General features: G+C 41.1%; 1 protein-coding gene across 1 annotated transcript in view; it reads left to right on the top strand.

The window, feature by feature from the left end:
• Phex (phosphate regulating endopeptidase homolog X-linked) overlaps nucleotides 1–21,870 on the top strand; it is a 217,686-nt gene that overhangs the window by 45,381 nt on the left and 150,435 nt on the right. Inside the window, exons 6-9 of the mRNA XM_048335888.1 lie at nucleotides 5,765–5,833; nucleotides 7,809–7,925; nucleotides 12,402–12,485; nucleotides 13,954–14,099. Coding sequence (XP_048191845.1) covers nucleotides 5,765–5,833; nucleotides 7,809–7,925; nucleotides 12,402–12,485; nucleotides 13,954–14,099 — 416 coding nt within the window. The remainder of the gene's footprint in view (nucleotides 1–5,764; nucleotides 5,834–7,808; nucleotides 7,926–12,401; nucleotides 12,486–13,953; nucleotides 14,100–21,870) is intronic.

The following is a 21,870-nucleotide window of genomic DNA, read 5'->3' as shown; positions in this document are numbered from 1 at the left end:
CTCACTATCCCCATGTGTAAGGAAGGGCAAATTCGATTTTCTTGTTCACTCTTGCTGTTAGGTTTAAGTGACCTGAATTTTGTGAGTTTCTACCATAGATGTGGGTCTATAGTGGCACATCGGAAATCTCCTTGTCTTGAAGAAACATGGCCTAGAATCTGATTTGGGCCATTTTGAAGAAAGCTCCTCCTCAATTTGTGTACCTAGCATGTCTGAGATAACACATGGTTGATTATGCAAAAACAAGCCACTTTCTTTAGTCAACTTAGTCTTTGACCCTGAACTTCCACCCTACCTTTTGCTGGAAAAATGAGTATTGGTCTAGGTATTCCCCCATGCCTTCTTGGCAGCCCCATTTCTCAATCTTCTAGAATACTGGGAGATACTGGATAATCATTTGTTGTCTGAGAAAATAAAACTCACTATGGAACCCATATGGCCCTTTCAGGTATGTTTCTATGGTCTGGGATCCTGGTCCCCTTCTCCCTCTCAGATACTACTACATTTCATGGTATCAGCTCATCTCTCTACTCATGGGAACCACTGGCTTCTATTGTTGTCTGGGAGTGCCTCTCTCTGCTCTGGGAAAAAGCTGTCTCAAACTCTCCTCCTTCAATGCGTTTAGGTTTCTTTTCCCACTAAATACTATTTTCTTGGATTTCTCACTTTTTGATTCCCACAAACCCACAAGGATACTAAAAAGGCCTCCTTCTGGGCAGACTCAGTCCTGTGTTCACTGTTGGGTGAACTAATGGTACCTCTGGTTGTAAAATATAAGACTCCTTCCAATGGGCAGATATGTCATCATGCCACAAATATGCAGTTTAGCATGCACAAATGGCTTTCAGTAAAGTTCCTCCATGGCAATATGACACACGATTTGTGTGGCCTTGAGTGGGAGAGAGGATATTAAAAAACATAAGAAATGATAGAGGCGAGCCCTCTGAAACATCTTGCTCCATGTAGTTTGGGTTTGTTTTATACATGGAGATAGCAAGAATAATTTAAGGGACAAGAAAAGGGTTGCCTAGGGCTGGGAATGTGGCTTAGCGGTAGAGTGCTTGCCTAGCATTCATGAAGCCCTGGGTTCGATTCCTCAGCACCACATATATAGAAAAGGCCAGAAGTGGCGCTGTGGCTCCAGTGGCAGAGTGCTGGTCTTGAGCAAAAAGAAGCCAGGGACAGTGCTCGGCCCTGAGTCCAAGCCCCAGGACTGGCGAAACAAACAAACAAAAACCGTATGCATTCCTGAAAGATTGGAAAATCAGGATCACTCTAGTAAAAAACAAGTTAAAGCCACCCTTAATTAGGGGTCTGTATTTTATTGGCTCTCAAAGATATTCATGATGGCAAGGGGAAACTCTTGGATATGAAGTTTCGTGTGTGTGTGTGTGTGTGTGTGTGTGTGTGTGTGTGTGTGTTGGTATCAGGGCTTGAACTCAAGGCTTTTTTTGCCAGTCCTGGGCTTTGAACTCAGGGCCTGAACACTGTCCCTGAATTCTTTTTGCTCAAGGCCAGCACTTTGCCACTTGAGCCACAGCGCCACTTCTGGCCTTTTTCTATACATGTGGTGCTGAGGAATTGAACCCAGGGCTTCATGTGTCCGAGGCAAGCAGTCTTGCCATTAGGCCATATTCCCAGCCCCCTGGGCACTGTTCTTTAGCTTTTTCTTTGCACAAGGCTGGCTCTCTACCACTTGAGCCACAGTGCTACTTCTCTGGCTTTTTGGAGTTAAGAATCTCATAGACTTCCCTGCCCAGCTTGGCTTCAAACCCTTGAATAGCTAGGATTACTGGCATGTGCCACTGGCACCAGGCAGGTTTCTTTAATTTCTTGACCATTCATTTTCTTACATCACAATTTGTCAGATGTTTGTTTTTGTAGAATTACTTTCTCTAATAACACAAAGTGGAGTACCAGTTGTAATTGGAAAAAAATTCATATTCAGTTCAGTATATCATATTTCCTAGGATCACATTTTTTCCCCACTATTTTGAGACAGGATGTTGTTATGTCGCCCAGGCTGGCCTCAAATTCATAAATCTCCTCCCTTACTTTGCATCCCAAATTCTGGCTTTACGATTTTATTTTATTTTATGTTCTACATCCAATATTTAGATCAGTTTTAAGCACATGGATTAAAACAAAACAAAACTTCAAATAACACAGTGTCCTGGTGTGTTGCCTTCTTTAGAAAGACCGTGCCTCAGGAATTTGAATATTTCTAATGAGATTTAGTTGACGGACCTTATCCAATCTACTGGAGCATTTAAAATGTTCCTTAGAAACTATAATAATCTGAAGGTTTATGAGAGGGCTGGTAACCTCACTTGAGTTATCCAAACTTTTACCATAAGTGGGCTTAACTTCATTTCACAAGAGGAAACTTTGGCTTTCTTGATATTATCTGCATAATTTCCTTTCCTATGAGACCAAAGCTCACAAGAGTCATCAAGTGGTCAAAACTTAACTGAAAGCCAAAGCATCTTAATCAAAATATTTTGTTTCATGGTCTTGGCTTACTTAATTTTTGGAAGAAATGATGGTAGATTGGGAATTGTAGTAGAATAAAGCCAGGCTGACTGAAACTGCCTGAAACTTGGTTGTTTCAGGTCAATTAGAGAAGAAAATCAAACAAAAGAATTTGAAGATTTTAGGAATATAAGTAGACAAGATAATTTTGTGTGAATGAGTGTGTGCATGCATTCGTGCGTGTGTGTGTGTGTGTGTGTATGTGTTTGTGTTTAAACTCAGGTTGAGTGCTGTCCCTTAGCTTTCTGGCTCAAGGCTACTGCCCTACCATTATAACTACAGCTCTATTGCTAGGTTGTTATGTTTTTTACTGGTTAATTGGAAATAAGAGTCTCAGACGTTTTTTACCCTCGATGGTTTTGAACCATGGTCCTCAGATCTCAGCCTCCTGAGGAGCTAGGATTATTTTTAATTATTATTTTTTTGCCAGTAACAAGGTTTGAACTCAGGATGTTACACTTGCTAGCCAGGCACTGTACCATTTGAACCACATCTCCAGTCTTAAGAGAAATGTTTTAAAAACATTTCCTCTGAGACAATCACAATGCTTTTTCTTGAACTTTCTATAACCATACTAATAGTTTACTTGACCTTTTATAGAATCCGATGCATGTGAAAGGGATTTTCATGGAAAACTAGAATCCTGTGAAGTTTCTCTATATTAAAAATAGTAAAAATATTTGAGATTATAGTAAGATGGAGAAGGAACCACAGGGAGCTGGATCAATAAATTTTTAGTACATTCTCAGCCCATGCTAGATCAGAACATTTTGAAACTCATATAAACTAATGATATGAACATATAGGTTTCATTTTTTATTTGGAAGCCAATAATTTGTGATTTATTTTGATTTTCTATATTGATAATTTGGCTGAACTCTTTAATTTGTGAGTCAGAGACTTAAATTTGCCGCTGAGGTCTATTTTATTCAGTGTTTAGCCACCTGCTGATACTAAAGAAAGATTAAGTAATGGATTTATTTATTTTTGCCTTTACTAAGGCCTGAGTTTAGGGCCTGGGTGCTATCCCTTAGTTTTTCACTCAAGGCTTGTGCTCTATCATTTGAGTCACACCTTCACTTCTGCCTTCTTGGTCATTAATTGGAGATAAGAGTCTCACAGACTTTTTTTTTCTGCCTGGGCTGGTTTTGAAATCTGAGCCTCAGATTTCAGTGTCTTGGTGAGCTAGGATTACAGGAGTGAGCTAGTGGTATAAGCTACTGGTATTGGGTTTCTTTTCTATGTTTTGATAAATCCATACATTTATCTAGCAATCAATAAATAGAACAGTCTCATCGCCTCCCAAATTACCTACTGTTGTCACTCTACTGTTAACTCCCATCCCCCAAACAGCAACCATCACTCTGTTCTACCTTTAGTTTTGCCTTTTCAAAATGTAAGTAAAATTCACCTGTGTGATTTAATGTATCATTAGTCTATTCTTTCTCATTGCTGAGTAGCTTTTCATTGTGTATCACAGTTTATTCATTCATATATCGTAGGAGATTTGGTTTGCTTCCTACTTTTCATGATTATGAATGAAGTTAACTATAGGTTTTGGTTTGAACATAAGTTCTTTTTTTTCCTTTTTTTTCTTATTTATTGTCAAAGTAATGTACAGAGAGGTTACAGTTTCATACGTTAGGCATTGGGTACATTTCTTGTACTGTTTGTTACCTCCTCCCTCATTCCCCCCTCCCTCCTCCTCCTTTGTCTCTCCCCCCATGAGTTGTTCAGTTGGTTTACACCAAACAGTTTTGCGAATATTGCTCAGAGTGCTTGCCTCGTATACATGAAGCCCTGGGTTCAATTCCCCAGCACCACATATACAGAAAACGGCCAGAAGTGGCACTGTGGCTCGAGTGGTAGAGTGCTAGCCTTGAACAAAAAGAAGCCAGGAATAGTGCTCAGGCCGAGTCCAAGGCCTGGGACTGGCAAAAAAAAAATCATATAAAATGATAGTTTTTCCTTTTTTATTGTCAAGGTGATGTACATACGTAAGGCAGTGAGTACATTTCCTGTCAAACTTGTTACCTCCTCCCTCATTTTTCTCCCACCGTCCCTCCTCCCCTGAACATAAGTTTTTACTTCATATTCTTAAATAACTGCAAACCAGTGGGACTGATGAGTCATAGGAAAATATATCAGAGAGGTTGAACATATTTTCATGTACTTATTTTCCCTTTGTATATCTTCCTCGCTGAAGTGTCTGTTTGGATACTTTGACCACTTTTAAATAACTTTCTTATTGTTAAGTTTTGAGTGTTCTTTATATATTCTGGATGTAAGCTCTTTATCATATGTATTATTTCCAAATATGTTCCCATTCTGTGACTTCTCTACATTCTTTAAATGTTTTTCACAGAAAAAGAGTGTTAAAGGTTAATGAAATCCAACTTATTAACTTTTATAGGTCATGATTTCAGTATCATGTCTAAAAATACTGTCTAACACAGCCCACAAAGAATTTCTACTGTTTTGCTTTCCATGTTTTATAGTTTTAGGTCTATGAATTATTTTTTATTCAAGGTGGGAGGTAGGGGTCGAAGTTCAGGTGTTTTGCATAATTTTTTTTCTAGCATATATTCTGAAAAATGGTTTTCTTCCCTTTGATTAGGTTTGTGGTTCTAAAAGTTATATTCTAGGAATTTATACTATATTTATCCATCATGATTATTGTACTTATTTAGTTGTCTGTTCACTATTTATGTTTTGATCACCTATCCTAAACTTTACAGAGAGGACCCTAAAATGTGCAGATATTTCAAAACAAAAGCATTACTTTTGGATAAAAGATACATTATTTAGAGGTGGTAAGGCAGAAAATGTGGTCATCAACTCCATCCAGATTGGCATTTGTACAATAATGCAGGGATCTGGATATGGGATCTAGTACTGCACTCAAAGCTCCTCCCAACCATATTGGATTGGGAAAGTTGCATCAGTTTTCTGGCTATGATCTCTAAGATCTGTCCCCATTCAATGTGCCTTGATGCTAATCAGTGTCAACAGAACCCCAAGAAGGTTTAGAAACCATGAATCAGGAAAGCAAGGGCAGGTCTCCAATACTTTAAATTAGTCATCACCAAAGCACCTATTTCCAGGTGCTTTTTTTTGTAATGGTGACAGTGCTCAAAATATGGCTGGGGTGCAGATGCTCTCAAAATTCTTGTTCATATGGTACATAAACATTTCCAATGCTGTAGCAAGCTTTTTGTTTTCATTTTAACAGCTGGACCAAGCAACACTCTCTCTAGCTGTGAGGGAAGACTACCTTGATAACAGCACGGAAGCCAAGTCTGTAAGTTTTACTCATATTCAACTCTGGGCCTTGTTAGGCTGTTTTTAGTCCATCCGTTGTTCTTTACTGGAATTGAACAGCTTGATGGACTGGTCACTGACCACATTCCCAATGCAGGAAACAAAGACATTTTCTTCAGGCAGATAATTCCACTGTTTGTCTTCTAGATGTCTAGGTGTCAAGGCTGTACAAGTTCCCCTGCTCAGTGCCTTCATGAACTAGCTGGAGAGATACCACTTCTCAGATGTGTCACGTGCTCATTACCTTTTGCAGAGGAAGTATAGGAAAGGAGACCCAGTGGTTCTCAAATTTGTAATACAAAACAATCACCTGGGAAGCTTCTTACATGTATCAAGTCTTAGAGAGTAGACTTGAGGTAGGCTCTGAGAACATGCATTTTTAGCAGGTGCCCCAGTTTATGAAGTGTACTATCATTTTCTTTTACAGTATGTAGATGCCGTTAACAAAAGGAAATTTAGTCAGGTTGGACTTCTTGGCTTAACTGGAAACCTACTCATTTCATGGAAGATTGAAAAAGCAGATTCATTTTTGACACTTTCATTTTGGAAACTTTATTGAAATTCCAAAAGAGAATTAGACCCAAGTCTTCTGGGTCTATATAGATACTAACCTCTACTTCTAGAAGGCTCTGGAGGGCAAGATACTAGCCAAGATCTTAGGTAGTTTTCTGACTTAGGATGCTCATCCAGAAGACTAGCAAATTTACCTTATCCAATGGGTGGCAAATTGACCTAATAACGTAGCTTTGGAAACGGACATCTCCTCCATTTTGTTCCATTGACCTCTTATACCACCTGACAAGTTGTGTTGTTATAGTACTGCTCTGAGCATGCCTTGCTCTTGAGATAGTGTCTAAATTCCTTTGAGGGGATTCACGGCTTCTTTATAGCTTAATCTAAACCCATATTCTCCAACTCATCTATGTTTCTTCTCTCAACAAAAGCACCTTGTTCTCACTGCTCCTGAATCTGTATCCCTCAAATTCAATGTCCCTTGTATTTTTCTAGGCTGGAATGCTTCTTAAGTTCTTGAGTTTCTACACATGTAGTTGCTTTATTTAAGAAACTTATTTTGGTCTCTCTATTGTTACACTTATTAATTACATTGGACCACACACTAAGAACCAGACTGGAGCATTATTTAGTTTTCATCTGCACTGCCTTCCCTTGATATATGCAAGCCACCTTCAATGTGTATTGACTTAACATGGGGAGGGCAAAACTTTCTTTCTGATTAAGACTATGAGCAAAGCTTGCTTACTAATCGAGCCACTGTTTATTAATGGCTTGCCATATACCAAGAACTATATAGGTCTTAAGATCAGTCATCCAGTTAAAAAACAAACAGTTACAGGGTCAAGGTGTACCTCAGTGAGAAAACTATATATTTACCAGTTGCTAAATTTCTCACCATCAATTCTGTCTTCCACCCTCCTGCCACCCCCACAGCCAGGGAGGAAAACTGTGAAAACTGAATAAACCTGGAAAGATACAGGCCTGCAATCACTGCAGTCATCATTTATATCTTAGTGTGAAGCTGGGTAAATTGAGCTGGAAGAGAATAAATCACACTTTCCAACCAGTGTTCCTCCTCCTTTTTTTTTTTAATTTTTTATTAACGCCTCACTTGTCTGGGAAAAGGACACCTGACCGTAAACTTTCTATTCTGGGCTCATTTGGACATGTTCCTTGTAATCATAATATCACCGATTACCAGAAAAACTAGTGTGATCAATGCATGATGGGCAGACATTGATGTCTGTTATGGAAATGGTATCCACCACTCTTCCCTTCTCCCCAAAGTGGTTGATGGGGGGCTGGCATTTTGGAATTTTGAGTACCTGGTGAAAATGAAGGACATTTATTTCCATCTGCTGTTTCTGCTCTGTTGTGTCTCTGAAACATACCACCTAGTAGGTTATTGTCATGATCCCTTGTTTCTTTATCCCTTACAGTATCGAGATGCCCTTTACAGATTCATGGTGGACACTGCTGTACTTTTAGGAGCTAACAGTTCCCGAGCTGAGCATGACATGAAGTCAGTGATTAGGTTGGAAATTAAGATAGCTGAGGTAAGTCTTCATTGGAAATAATCTTTTTATCCTTTCATTTGTCTTTTTCTTCTTTTAAATGCAATATATCTGGAATGAAGACACACACTGCAACCAAATAAGAACCTTCTGTGTTACTACTCTTTGGTCTCAAGGTAGAATAGCATCTCCTTTGGGAAGTAACAAGAAGAGCTCCTCTGCTAAGCGCTGGTGCCTCATGTCTGTAACCCTAGCTATTTTGGAGGCTGAGCTCTGAGTACCAAAATTCAAAGGGAGCCTAGGCAGAAAACTCTGAGGACTCCATCTCCAAAACGGCTAACAGCTATCTGCACCAGAGGCATGGCTCACATGGCAGCATGCCAGCCATGAACAAGGAAGCTGAACAAGTTCAAGGCCCTGGATTTCAAACCCTGGTACTGGCAAAAAGAGAAGGAAAGGAAGGAAGGAAGGAAGGAAGGAAGGAAGGAAGGGTAAAACTTTCAACGTCCCATGTGTATCTGTAGCTTCTATTATTGATGATGTTCTTGTATCACCTTCCTGTGGTTGTACCTACACTATCTCTGTAATCTTATCTGAGTATATTGGAAACCGTGTATACTGGTATTGGAAGTAGGAAATTGAAAGGGAATACCAAAATTGAGAGACACAGGGTAAAAAAAGACAAACAACTACAAAAGCAATACTTGCAAAACTGTTTGGTGTAAGTGAACTGAACACCTCCGGGTTGGGGGGGGGGGAAGAGAAAGGGGGAGGGGGGAGGGGGGAATGAGGGAGGAGGTAACAGTACAAGAAATGTATCCAATGCCTAACGTATGAAACTGTAACCTCTCTGTACATCAGTTTGATAATAAAAATTTGAAAAAAAAAGGAAGGAAGGAAGGAAGGAAGTAGACTTTTTATCCTTCAAATTCCTTGGTCTCAGCCTATTTAATGTCTATGTGTAGCAAAGAGACATTGTTTTCCTAGAGAAACTCTTGCATGGCTTAAATAGAATGCAGATGTTTAAAAATATTTATTGATTTGATTTAATGGAAGGTTATTTTTTTTGCTTTGCTTTGCTGTGTGTGTGTGTGTGTGTGTGTGTGTGTGTGTGTGTGTGCATGTGCGCGTGTGCGCATAGGATCATACTCAGGGCCTCACATAGACCAAGAATATGTTACACCACTGAACCATACCCCTGGCCCTAGAGAGTTAGTTTTGATCTGCTCTACTTTTAATACCATTACCCAGAATGAGTTAAATTAAAATCTAGACAGAAGAAGTATGTCTACCAATACTGGACATAAAATTTGATGTAGAAGTATATAAGGCATGCTGGTGAGCATTTTAATGCTTCCTTTCGGTGCTACTTTGCATCTATCTTTCTTTCTCGTTTCTTTCTTCTCTCACTGTAATGAATGTCATTGTGTCATATACTATATCCTGAATGAGTCACATTAAAGCTTTGTAGGCTCGTAGTAGAGACAAAAAGATATGAAAAAAACTGTGTGAGAATAATGAGAAATCTAAGGGGTTAGCTCAGTTTACAGAATACTTTTTTCACTAGAAGAAACAATCCTAAATGTTCCAAGATCCAGAATGAATCATTAGTGAAACTTCTGTTCATGGGGAAATCTTGTAGTGAAGTAAAAATACTTGTACCAAGAATCTTTCCAGCCAGTTGCCAATGGCTCACATCTTGTATTTCTGACTACTTTGGAGGCTGAGAATGGGAAAATTGTGGTCCAAGGTCAGTCCAGGTAGAAAAAGTTGTTAGACCTTCTCCCAACTCATAGCTGGATGCAGTGATATGTGCCTGTCAGCATGCTATCTGGAATTCTGAGATCAGGAGAATCAAGGTTCCAGGCCAGATGAAACTCCATCTCCATGGAGAAAAGCTGGATGTAGTTGCATGTGCCTGTCATCCCAGCAGTGATGGGAAGCCTAAAATAGGTGGATTGGAGTCTAGACACATGCCCAGGCAGGAATACAGACTCTATGTTAATAATCAGCAAAAGCTGGGTGCCAGTGGCTCATGCCTATAATCCTAGCTACTCAAGAAGCTGAGATCTGAGGATTGCAGTTTGAAACCAGCCCTGGTAGGAAAGTCTGTGAGACTCGTATCTCCAATAAACTGAAAAAACAATCTGGAAGTGGAGCTGTGGCTCAAATGGTAGAGCACTAACATTGAGCAAAAGAAGCTCAGAGTGCCCAGGCCCCGAGTTCAAGCCCAGGACCAACACATACACACACACACACACACACACACACACACACACACACACACATACACACACTCTAGCAAAAAAGCAGTGCTAAAGACATGGCTTAACAATAGAGTACTTTCCTAGGAAGTGCAAGGTCCTGAGTTGAAACCCCAGTGGGGAGGGGAGATGAATAAGAGTCCAAGTATTTACAGCTTTTTTGTTTGTCAAGATGGGGTTGTATATTGAAGAATGGAGTAGAGGTGAAGGATCAAGGGTAGGGAATTAAACTCTGTTCCTGCTATGGTGAAGTTCATGGATAGTTTTCTGAAAATTTCCATGTTTTGAAGTCTGCAAAGGTATCTCACAGCCATGGCTAAAGGCTGTCTGCATTCACTTCCCTGGCAAATAGAAGGCCCAGAGCTCTAATTTGGCCTGAAACTGTGATACAGAAAGATCTTGCTCTGTGTCAGGGAGTTGGACCAAAAAGAGAACTAAAAACAGCTGGGCTGAGGCAACATTGAGAATTGTCAAGAGGTTAGATGAAGTGACAAATCCATTGTGTGGAGGGAAGTAGCTGGCAGAGAGCTGAGAACAGCTTGGAGGCCAGAGGACTCCAACCTGGGGCTGTGAGCCTGCATTAGGGAGGAGGAGGAACAGGCAGTGTGGAAGGAACCCGTGGATATTGTCCTCAGCAAGGATTCAGATGCACCCATGGAACTGGGAGATCCACGTGGCCTCACCTGTGGAAAGGTGAGGAGGGAGAAGCTAAGGGCATTGAAGCATTTACAAAAGAGGAGGCAAGTGTCTGCTTCCCAGCCCTCTATGGAGTTGCCTTGGGAAATCCATGGTGTATGGACTTCAGGCCTTGAAGGAATGCTCCCCTTCTTCCTTTCTACTTCAGGTCACTGAAAATGCAAAATTAGTGGGATGCTCAGTCTTAAGGACACCTCTGAGGCTAAGCAGACAGGACAACCCCACCATGCTCAAATAAGTCCTTGGCAAGACAACCGTAGGAGTATGCCAACTAATTCCACCTAGAGATACTGAACGCAAGGAGAGATCTCTGTTCGTGGAGTTGCCCTTGTGAGAAGAACCAAGTAGACTTTAACTGAAAGGCCTGCTAGAGAAAATTAATTGTGGACAACGTCTTAAGTGGACAAAGTTCACACCATGATGGTAGTGGTTAGGAGATACAGGCTAGAGAGTAATACATGAAGTGGAAGGTGGTAGGTTTCGTACAAGAGAAATGAGATCTAAGGCCTTGAACCAGAATCAGGATGTGACTCAGGAGTAGATGGAACCTACTGTTGGTTAACGAAAGGGAGCAAGGTGATTCTTGAGGATGATAACTATAGCTATTGTTTGTTTTTTCTTTGTTTGATATGGGGCTTGAACTTGGGGCCTGGGGGCACTGTCCCTGAGCTCTTTTTCTCAAGGCTAGCACTCTACCACTTTGAGACACAGATCCACTTCTGGTTTTCATGGTTAATTGGGAGTAAAAGTCTCACAGACTTTCTTCCTGGACTGGCTTTGAACCACAATCTTCAGATCTCAGTTTCCTAAGCAGCTAGGATTTCAGGCGTGAGCCACCACTGCCCAACTTAGCCATTGTTTTTACATCAGGTAAAATATGGTGGAGGCTAAAATCCTAGATTCGGTATTGGTCAAATGGCTAAGATCAAGAGTATTGAGAACAGAAAGAATGTGAAGGATCAGGGCCAGAGGTACAGGTTCCGAAATATGTGTCTAGACTGTAGCCGAATCCATTCTCCATCAGTGAAGTTAAGAGAATCTCAAGACCAAAGCAACAAGAGGGGAAAGTGAAGGAATGAGCTGTTGACAAGATGATCATGGGTGGTATCCATACAGCCAGGGGTCATGGCTGAAAATTTGCCCCTGGAGATGAAGAGATGATCTATGGTTCATAAAATGTTGAGATCATTATTTGGAGACCACAGGTAATAATAGTGAAATAGTTGCTTCTGTTATCCAACTTGAGCTTGGCTATCAAATTTGAGCCAGCAACAGACTTTCCATCCATATGATAGAGGAAGAGAGGATCCTGGAAAGATCTTTATGTCCTGGAAACAGTATTTCACACTGAAGAGCACAAGTAATTTTCATTTTTACTTCCTTAATCTGGTCTAACATGCTGTCACTTCTTTCTTCCCCTCAGCTGGGCACCACAGCAGTCTTGAGAAACTTTACAATACTAAACAAATGTTTTGGCACATGTACAAAGTAGTCATGCAGTAAAAAATGATTCATTTGAAATAATATTTGAGTAATAACTCAAGTGTCTTTCTGACAGATAATGATTCCACATGAAAACCGAACCAGTGAGGCCATGTATAACAGAATGAACATCTCTGAACTCAGTGCTATGATCCCTCAGGTTAGTGAAAACTACTCAGGAAAACTTCTGGTACCTGGTCATTTTTTTATGAGTAGTGGTACTTATGGGAGTGTAAAATTTTGCCTTGTAAAACCTGCTCTTAGCCTTTCCAGTTATCCTCATCCTTTTCAATTATTACGTAAGATATCCCTTGTGTCATTGGGCACCAAGGCTCACACCTGTAATCCCAGCTACTCAGGAGTCTGAGATCTGAGGATTGAGATTCAAAGCCAGCTGGAGCAGGAAAGTCTGTGAGACTCTTATCTCCAATTAACCATCAATAAAACTGGGAATGAAGCTGTGTCTCATGTAGTAGAGTGACAACACTAAGCAAAGAAAAGCTTAGGGACATCCCACAGGCCCTGAATTCAAGCCCCAGGACACACACACACACACACACACACACACACACACACACACACACACACAAATCCATTGTGTATTTATCCACATGCCTTAGGTTAGAACAACATAAAAATCTTACCAATAGGAGCTTAAAAACTTAAGTTTTTTTTTATTTTTTAGCAATGGAAGTTTGGACATAGATGATAGTTGATTCAGTTACTCAGCAGTATTGTCAAATATTGAACTTAAGTTTTTCTCTCTTCCCAATGCATTCTCCTTAATGTACTGGCTTTTTGATTTTTATGTTTAAACAGTAATATTGCCTAGTAGCTACCATAGCTCCATATGTTACAACTGCAATCAGGAGAGGAAGAAGGAAGGCAGATGCTCTCCAAATATCCCTACATGTCTTCCTTTTCTTTTTTTATCGAGTGGAATGGGGTCACAGGGCCATTCCTAACTACAGTGGGAAGGGTTAGACACTGGGTCCATAAGCAACTTGTTGATTATGTCAGCAATGGAGGCAGAAAACCGGGGAAAGGCTGGTAAGTGGCTTTTAGCATAGCCAATCTGAAACACCAAGCAGTGTCTTGAAGAATGGAGGTGTGTTACTTTCTCTTCCTGCTTATTTCCTCCTAGGTTAAGGGCAGTGCCAAGGACATGTACCTGTCTTTGTGGGTGTGTAGAGGTGAGGGCGACTATAGCATAGAGGGGGGACAAAAGGAGAATGTGGAAGGAGCAAGGGGAATGCAAGAGCTGAGAGGAAGGTGGGAGGATGCATCCATGGAGGCCAGAGAGTAAGATAGCGAGAAGATGGAGGATGGGAATTCAAGTGAGGGGGATGGGTGGAGCATCAGAAGGAACATGGTATGCATTGCCTTGTGAGCAGGTGTGTTCCTATTTTTGTGATACAGAATGTAGGCTTCCGCTGTGATTTAGGCCACAGGTCAGAGTAGCAATGATTAGACATTCTTTTCCTAGATAAAGTAAATGATGGGTGGTTGTGTCTTCTAATATTTGGGGAAAACAAGAAGAACGGATTTTGCTCAGCCTGCTCTATTGCTTTTCTTTTTATTTATTGTCTAACAAAGGTCTTCACTGTTTTATTTTTCTCTCCTTTCAGTTTGACTGGCTGGGCTACATCAAGAAGGTCATAGATGTCAGGCTGTATCCTCACCTGAAAGACATCGGCCCCTCTGAGAATGTGGTAGTCCGCGTTCCACAGTACTTCAAAGATTTATTTAGAATATTAGGCTCTGAAAGGAAGAAGTAAGAATTTTCATGCACATTTCACTCTGGCTTTTCTTTTCTCTTCTTAAGTCCTTTGAAAATTGCTTTGGTGGGGAGTGAATAGTACTGGGATTTGAACTTGGAGCCTTGAAATTGGTAGATAGGGGCTATACCACTGAACCATGCTAACTAGCCATTTTTACACTAGCTTGTCTTTAGATAGGGTCTTGAGCTTTTTGCCTGGCCTGGCCTTAGGGTTTTTTTTTTTTTTGTCAGTTTTGGGGCTTGAACTCAGGGCCTGAGCACTGTCTCTGGCATGTTGTTGTTAATTTACTTTTTTTTTTTGGCCAGTCCTGGGGCTTGGCCTCAGGGCCTGAGCACTGTCCCTGGCTTCTTTTTGCTCAAGGCTAGCACTCTGCCACTTGAGCCACAGCGCCACTTCTGGCCATTTTCTGTATATGTGGTGCTGGGGAATTGAACCCAGAGCCTCATGTATAGGAGGCAAGCACTCTTGCCATATCCCCAGCCATGGCTTGTTGTTGTTGTTGATGCTGATCTTCCTCCTCTTTCTCCTCTTCCTCCTCTTCCTCCTCTTCCTCCTCCTCCTCCTCCTCCTCCTCCTCCTCCTCCTCTTCCTCCTCCTCCTCCTCCTCCTCCTCCTCCTCCTCTTCCTCCTCCTCCTCCTCCTCCTCCTCCTCCTCCTCCTCCTCCTCCTCCTCCTCCTCCTCCTCCTCCTCCTCCTCCTTCTTTGCTCAAGACTAGCACTCTGCCACATGAGCCACAGAACCACTTCTGGTTTTTTCTATATACATGGTCCTGAGGAATTGAACCCAGGGCTTCATGTTTACGAGGCAAGCATTCTACCGCTAAGCCTGGCCTGGCCTTAGACAATGATTTCTTCCCCTTGCCTCCAGTGTAGCTGAGACCATGGGTATGTACCACTGCGCTGAGCCTGAGAACTGCTTTTTTATTTGCTAGTCTAGGTCCTGAACTCACGGCCTGGGCTCTGAGCTTTTGTGCTCAAGGCTAATGCTCTACTACTTGAGCTACAACTCCATTTCTGGTGTGTGTGTGTGTGTGTGTGTGTGTGTGTGTGTGTGTGTGTGTGTATTTAATTGGAGTTAGTCTCACAGACTTTCCTTCTGGGGCTGACTTTGAACTGTGATCCCCAGATCTCAGGTTCCTAAGTAGCTAGGATTACAGGCACGAACCATCAGTGCCTGGCTGAAAATGGCTTTTAAACAAAGTTACAATGAACAAGTCCCAGGAAAAATCACAGTGTTTTCTATGACAAATTGGCCCAAACCATCATCTGATGCAACTTCTTTGGTGTGATGAGAACAAATGAATAATGTTTTTTACCCCTTATTTCTGGTCTTTGTCTATACTGTTCTCTCTAAGAGCCTAAATTGTTTATTAGTTTTGAGACTAGTTATGTAACAATGTTTTTTTTCCTTGAGATTTCTTTAGGAATACCTATTTTTCCCCCAGTTCATTCTTGGTCTTTTGCTGTTTTTCCTCTGGTTTCTTTTTAGTTGTAAGTCACTTTTTGGCAATAAACCAAAGTGCCTATACTGAAAAGACATAAGACCATTTTGAGAGCTATAGAAAAATTACACTGTCAGCTTTTGCTTATTTCAAAGAATGTTTTAGAATTTGTAGTTTTGCTAGTTCAGAACTACAAAGAAAAAAACATGTTAAACATTCTGAGGAAAAATATATTTACATGTTCATTTAGCCATTCAGGTTTGACTACAGAAAACAACCACAGAAACATCAGCAAGTTTACGCCCCTCCCCCCATTACTAATCTAATTATGGGGCCATGATTTTAAAATTTACATATTATTTAGACTCTGGCTATTTTACTAGGAGTTATATGACAGAAAAACTTAGAAAAGTCCTAGAATTAAAATGCAACATCTGGGGCTGGGAATATGGCCTAGTGGCAAGAGTGCTTGACTCATATACATGAAGCCCTGGGTTCGATTCCCCAGCACCACATATATAGAAAATGGCCAGAGGTGGCACTGTGGCTCAAGTGGCAGAGTGCTAGCCTTAAGCAAAAAGAAGCCAGGGACAGTGCTCAGGCCCTGAGTTCAAGGCCCAGGAGTGGCAAAAAAAAAATAAAAATAAAATGCAACATCTGATCCCCTGTACCATGTAAGTACTTGGTTCCCCTAAAGACTTGCTGCTTTTTCTTTTCCTTTTTTTCTTGTTTGTCCTGGGTTTGAACTCAGGGCCTCATGCTTTGTTCAACTTCTTTGCTCATGGCTGGCACTTTACCAGTTACCAGTTAGTGGAAGATGGAGTCTCGTGGACTTTTGTACCTGCTCTGACCCTCCAGATCTCAGCTGTCTCAGTAGCTAAAATTTCAGATATGAGCCACTAGCATCCAGTGCTTCTGCTTTTAAAACTCTCTTCTGATGATGAGGATAGTTTATATTCTTTGAGGGAAACAGGCTGACAAGGATTTTCTTTTCTTCCCTTTCTCCCTTCAGTGCTGGGAGCAGAACTTAGGGCCTTCATATGCTGAACTCCATGACTGCACTATACTCCCAGTCTTTGCTGATCCTTTGGCCATTATTCATGGAGTCTTAACAACACTAGTTAAGGGGGGGGGCTGGGGATATAGCCTAGTGGCAAGAGTGCCTGCCTCGGATACACGAGGCCCTAGGTTCGATTCCCCAGCACCACATATACAGAAAACGGCCAGAAGGGGCGCTGTGGCTCAAGTGGCAGAGTGCTAGCCTTGAGCGGGAAGAAGCCAGGGACAGTGCTCAGACCCTGAGTCCAAGGCCCAGGACTGGCCAAAAAAACAAAAAACAAAAAACAAACACTAGTTAAGGGTCCCCATAGTTATTTTATTAGCCAAGATATACTACTTGCTATAACAGGTGCCTCTATATTTTTAGGAGCTTACACAATAAAAACTGCCTCTGCTCATGGAACAATCCAAACCCTAGTCTTTCCATAAGACAGATTCCTTCTAACTAGTGACTTAGGAGCCCAGGATCCTTCCATTACATCTCTAGCCCCTTCTGTGGGTTTGTGGCACCTTTCCATTTATCTGATGGCTGGCAAATGAGAGTGCATAGAAGATTGTATAGATGTTTGTGGGAGGTTCTAGAAGTAGAAATCTTATTTCTACCCATATTCTACAAGCCACAACTCAGTCTTATGACTTATCTAAATGTAAGGGAGACTGGGAAGTGGAGTATAGCTGTGTACCCGGAGAAAAAGGAGTTGAACTTTCCATAGACATGCTTCTATCAGAGAACTTATTTCCACTGGGTGCTGGTGGCTCATGCCTGTAATCTTAGCTATTCAGGAGGCTGAGATCTGAGAATTGCTGTTCAAAGTCAGCCTGGGCAGGAAAGTCTGAGACTCTTATCTCCAATTAACCAACATAAAACCAGAGTTGGAGCTGTGGCTCAAAGTGGTAGACTACTAGCCTTGAACAAAAGAGCTCAGCGACCTGGTCCAAGCCCTGTGGCCGACCAAAAAATAAATAAATAAAAGAACTCACTTCTCTTCCTGAAATGACCACTTTTCTTTCAATTCTTCCAGGATTGGCACCCAATGGTAGGCCCTTTTGTAACTTCTTTTGTAGCTTCAAGGTCCAACTCAGCACTTCTCACACAGTAGACACTTCTTCAAATTGTCTAGAAGTTAACCAGATGCTTCATCACCATCCTCAAGGGAGTGGCAAATGGACAGAACCCCAAAGTATCAGTTTTCCAGATCCTGGAGAGCGGAAAAGGGATGACTAATCATCTCATGTGATAGGACTAACATGAACCCAGATGTTGCCTTTGAGGCAGAAGGCTAGAGAGCTGAGGGACTGTAATAGGCGAGGATGTGTATACAAAAGGCTTCAGCATATTGTTGTTAGCATCGTCCGCCCTCATCCCTGGAGGAATGCCACCCAAACCTTCTGTGGGTGTCTCTGTCAAGCCTCGAAACTGCTGCTGAAAATCCTTCACGTGACACAATGATATTAACATCTATTAAGGTCACCAGTTATCTTTGATTTTATAGCAGCTGTGTATGTTCTCAATTTACAGTTCTCAACTCTGATATATATATCAGAATCTCCGGCAAGGCTTGCTAAGACTCAGGCTGCTGAGCCCCACCCTCACAATTTCTACTTCAGTAGGTCTGAGGAGGAAAACAGCAACTTTCTACCAAGTGTTCAGGGTTTTCTGAAACTGCTGGGTCAGGGACACATTTTGAGGGCATATTCTTCTGGAAGCCTATAGGATTTAGAAATCTCTGTTAGGTTTAGAGAATACTTGAGAAGAACATCTTGGGCTCACTTTCCATTGTATAATTGGGAGGAATAAAACTGAATTTGAATCTGAAGACTTCAATGTTACTACTGGATTGAAAAATTTCATTGGTAGTCTTCTTATCTCTGTTTTCTCATCTGAAAATGGGATAATGTAATAACCACCTACTTCCCTGTCATTCAGACAGTCAAAGAAATTATTTTATGCCTATAATCCTAGTTAACCAGTAGGTTGAAATCTGAAGATCACGGTTTTTTCTAAGCAAGCTCAGATAAGAAAGTGCATGAGACTCTTATCTTCAATTAACTATCTAAACTCCAGAAATAGAGGTGTGGCTCAAGTGATAACACACCTTCCTTGAGTAAAAAAGCTCAGGGAGGGGCTGGGAATGTGGTTTAGTGGTAGAGTGTTTACCTAGCATGCATGAAACCCTGAGTTTGATTCCTTAGTACCCCATAAACAGAAAAAGCCAGAAGTGGTGCTGTGGCTCAAGTGGTAGAGTGCTAACTTTGAGCAAAAGAAGCTCAGGGACAGTGCCTAGGCCCTGAGTTCAAGCCCCAGGACTGGCAAAAATAAAAGGCTCAGGGATAGTACCCAGACCCTGAGTTCAAGCCCTAGGACCAGGTATATTATAACCTCATTAATGTAATGTACATGTAAGCTAATAGAGAATGTAAGCTAGTAAAGAAGATGAGGTCCCAAAAGTCTCAAGAAAACACATATTCCAAGTAACAGGGTTTATGAAAGGATTTCATGTTGTTTTCTCAGTGGTGGGCTCTCTTCTCAGATGCTTCACTTTTCTCTACTTTATTGCCATTTAGGGAAATTACCATACTGCTGAAAATGCTTTTTTTTGGAGGTGGGGAAAGCTATTATGTGTTATTTTCAAGGACTGTTGCTGAGTCTGAGTTTTGTTTGTTTGGGTTTTTCTTTTGATGTATCTGAGCATTAGGTGGCAGTGATTCAGTCATTATGGTCATCTCTGTTCCTGGCTGGTGATATTAGCACTCCTTAGCTGTGCGCCAGAGCAATCTGTCAGCATATTTGTAACACACTGGAACAACTCAACAGCACCATTGTCTTCCAGCTCTTAGAGATCTTGTCCCACCATCATCTTACTCATTCCTTAGCCAGGAAGGCCTCACTGTTTTCTCCCGGTGCCCATTGATTTCTGTGAATCACTTTTGTTAGAGTGTTTTTATGGTCCCTATGGATGGTCAAGAAATTATAGCTGGGTTCCAAACTGGCACTCTTCACTCCGTGGTATAGAGCAAAGCTCTGCTCTGGCTTCCATGTTTATTACACTGGGTCTCTGAGTCGGCTATACAGTGAGCTTAGTGGAGATATCTTTAGTTAAAGCAGTATTTGTGCTAAGTCCCACACTTGAGATTGAGATTTAATAGGTCTGAGGTAGCCTGGGCCTCTGGACTTAGAAAAACAACAACAATCTCCCCAGATGTGGGCACTTGGTGGCTCATATCTATAATCCTAGCTACTCAGGAGGCTGAGATCTGAGGATTGTGGTTTGAAGCCAGCCTGGGGAGAAAAGTTCATGAGACTCTTATCTCTAATAAATTACTCAGAAAAAGACAGAAGTAGTATTATGGTTCAGGTGGTAGAGTGCTAGCCTTGAGGGAAAGAAGCTTAGGAATAGTGCCCAAGCCCTGACTGACCAAGCAAACAAACAATAAAGAAACCTCCCTCGATTGTACCGGTTTAAGACCTATTGACAATGTGAAGAGTTTACTCAATGGTTCTAAGCCTTAATTATTTATGTGCTTAGCTCATATCTCTACTCAGTTAAAAGCCTGAGGAGCTCAGAGTCAACCTTTCTTACCTCTCTATGTTCCCAGGACCTACGCCTCTTAGTATATCTGGGTGCTCAAGCTGTATTGTCAATGAAAGAAGGGTCTCTTATATACCTATAGTTTCTTCTTCAAGTAAACAAACTCAATTATAATAACAAGCTGAAATCTTGAGTTCTTTAACTATAGACAGAGGATGTTCATGTGTTTATATTCCTGATGGATCATGATAGCTGTACCAGGAATAGTAACTGCTCAGTGAACACTTCTTATCTTATTCAGAAATAGGGATGGCTTTAGACCCTTTGTTAAGTCCTAATGGCACACAAGATGAGGTATACTTGTCAGTCATTGATTGGTTTGCATTTGATATATTGAAAAGAAGCTTTAGCTGTTTGCCAATACCTCTAGATTTATGGATTTTATTACCTAGTTTAATTTAATTCTCACAATATGGACAGGTGGCTTAAAATTTCTTGGGAGGAAATATGAAATGAAGTTATTCCTAATTATGTAAGTGCAAGTGAATGGCAAGGAAATGAGAGAAGTAACTCTTCTCCCACACATCATAGTTATCCAGATGACAAGGGAAAAACAATGATTATCTAACCAGACCTAACAAGGCTATGTCAGAAATGTTTGAAATAGGAAGATTATATGAAATACTGATTTGCATCTTAATCTATCCCTATGTGGATAATATATCTTAAACTATGACTATAATGATGTTTAAGATTAATTCATAATGTCTGAAAAAAATAGTTAATCATGAAATTTACATAGATGTATTTATTAAAAATATTATTGAAAGCTGGGTTCCAGTGGCTCATACCTATCTATTATCCTGGTTACTCAGGAAGCTGAGATCTGACAGTCATGATTTGGAGCCAGAGTGAACAGACAAATCATGCCCAGCAAACTAGAAAAAAGCTGAAAGTATAGGCTTGACTCAAGTGGTAGAGTGTCCAGCCCTGACTGAAAGAGCCAAGCAAGGGCCAGAAGCCCTGAGTTCAAGCCCTACTGTCATCATACACACACACAGACACAGATACAGACAGACAGACAGACAGACAGACACACACACACACACACACACACACACACACACAATATCCCTAGAGATGAGTATGGTGGGACAGAGACAGTTTACAGAACTGCACTTGGCAGGTGGGGGCAAGAGAATCCTAAGTTCGAGGCCAACCTAGGCCACTCATGAAATCTTGTTTCAAAAATATTCCTATTATATTAATGTGCCTCTTGGTATAAATTGAAATAAACATCCATATTCTGGTATCTACGCTAAAGTATGCTTTTTCTCATTGGAGTATATGTCTACTATAGTTGAGTGCCATGGAAATGAGAGTGTGGTTTGGTATGATGGTTTGGTATCATCATATCAGACTGTTGTCCCATTTCTGATTGACCCAAGAGCTACCTTAGGAATGTATGTGATTAGCTACCATAGTAATGGTCCAGCTGGGAGGGGATGGATCATTAAAAATCCATCATTACTATTGAATTATCTCATATCACACATCTTTCTGAGGCCAGGGCATCTTTTGCTTATAGAAAAAGGCAACACTTAACATGTAACAGATTTTTGAAAATATGTATCATGGGGGCTGGGGATATGGCCTAGTGGCAAGAGTGCTTGCCTCGTATACATGAAGCCCTGGGTTCAATTCCCCAGCACCACATATACAGAAAACGGCCA

Source organism: Perognathus longimembris, chromosome 28, assembly GCF_023159225.1.
Source record: "Perognathus longimembris pacificus isolate PPM17 chromosome 28, ASM2315922v1, whole genome shotgun sequence".
Taxonomy (NCBI): domain Eukaryota; kingdom Metazoa; phylum Chordata; class Mammalia; order Rodentia; family Heteromyidae; genus Perognathus; species Perognathus longimembris.
This window is presented reverse-complemented; position numbering and strand designations above follow the sequence as displayed.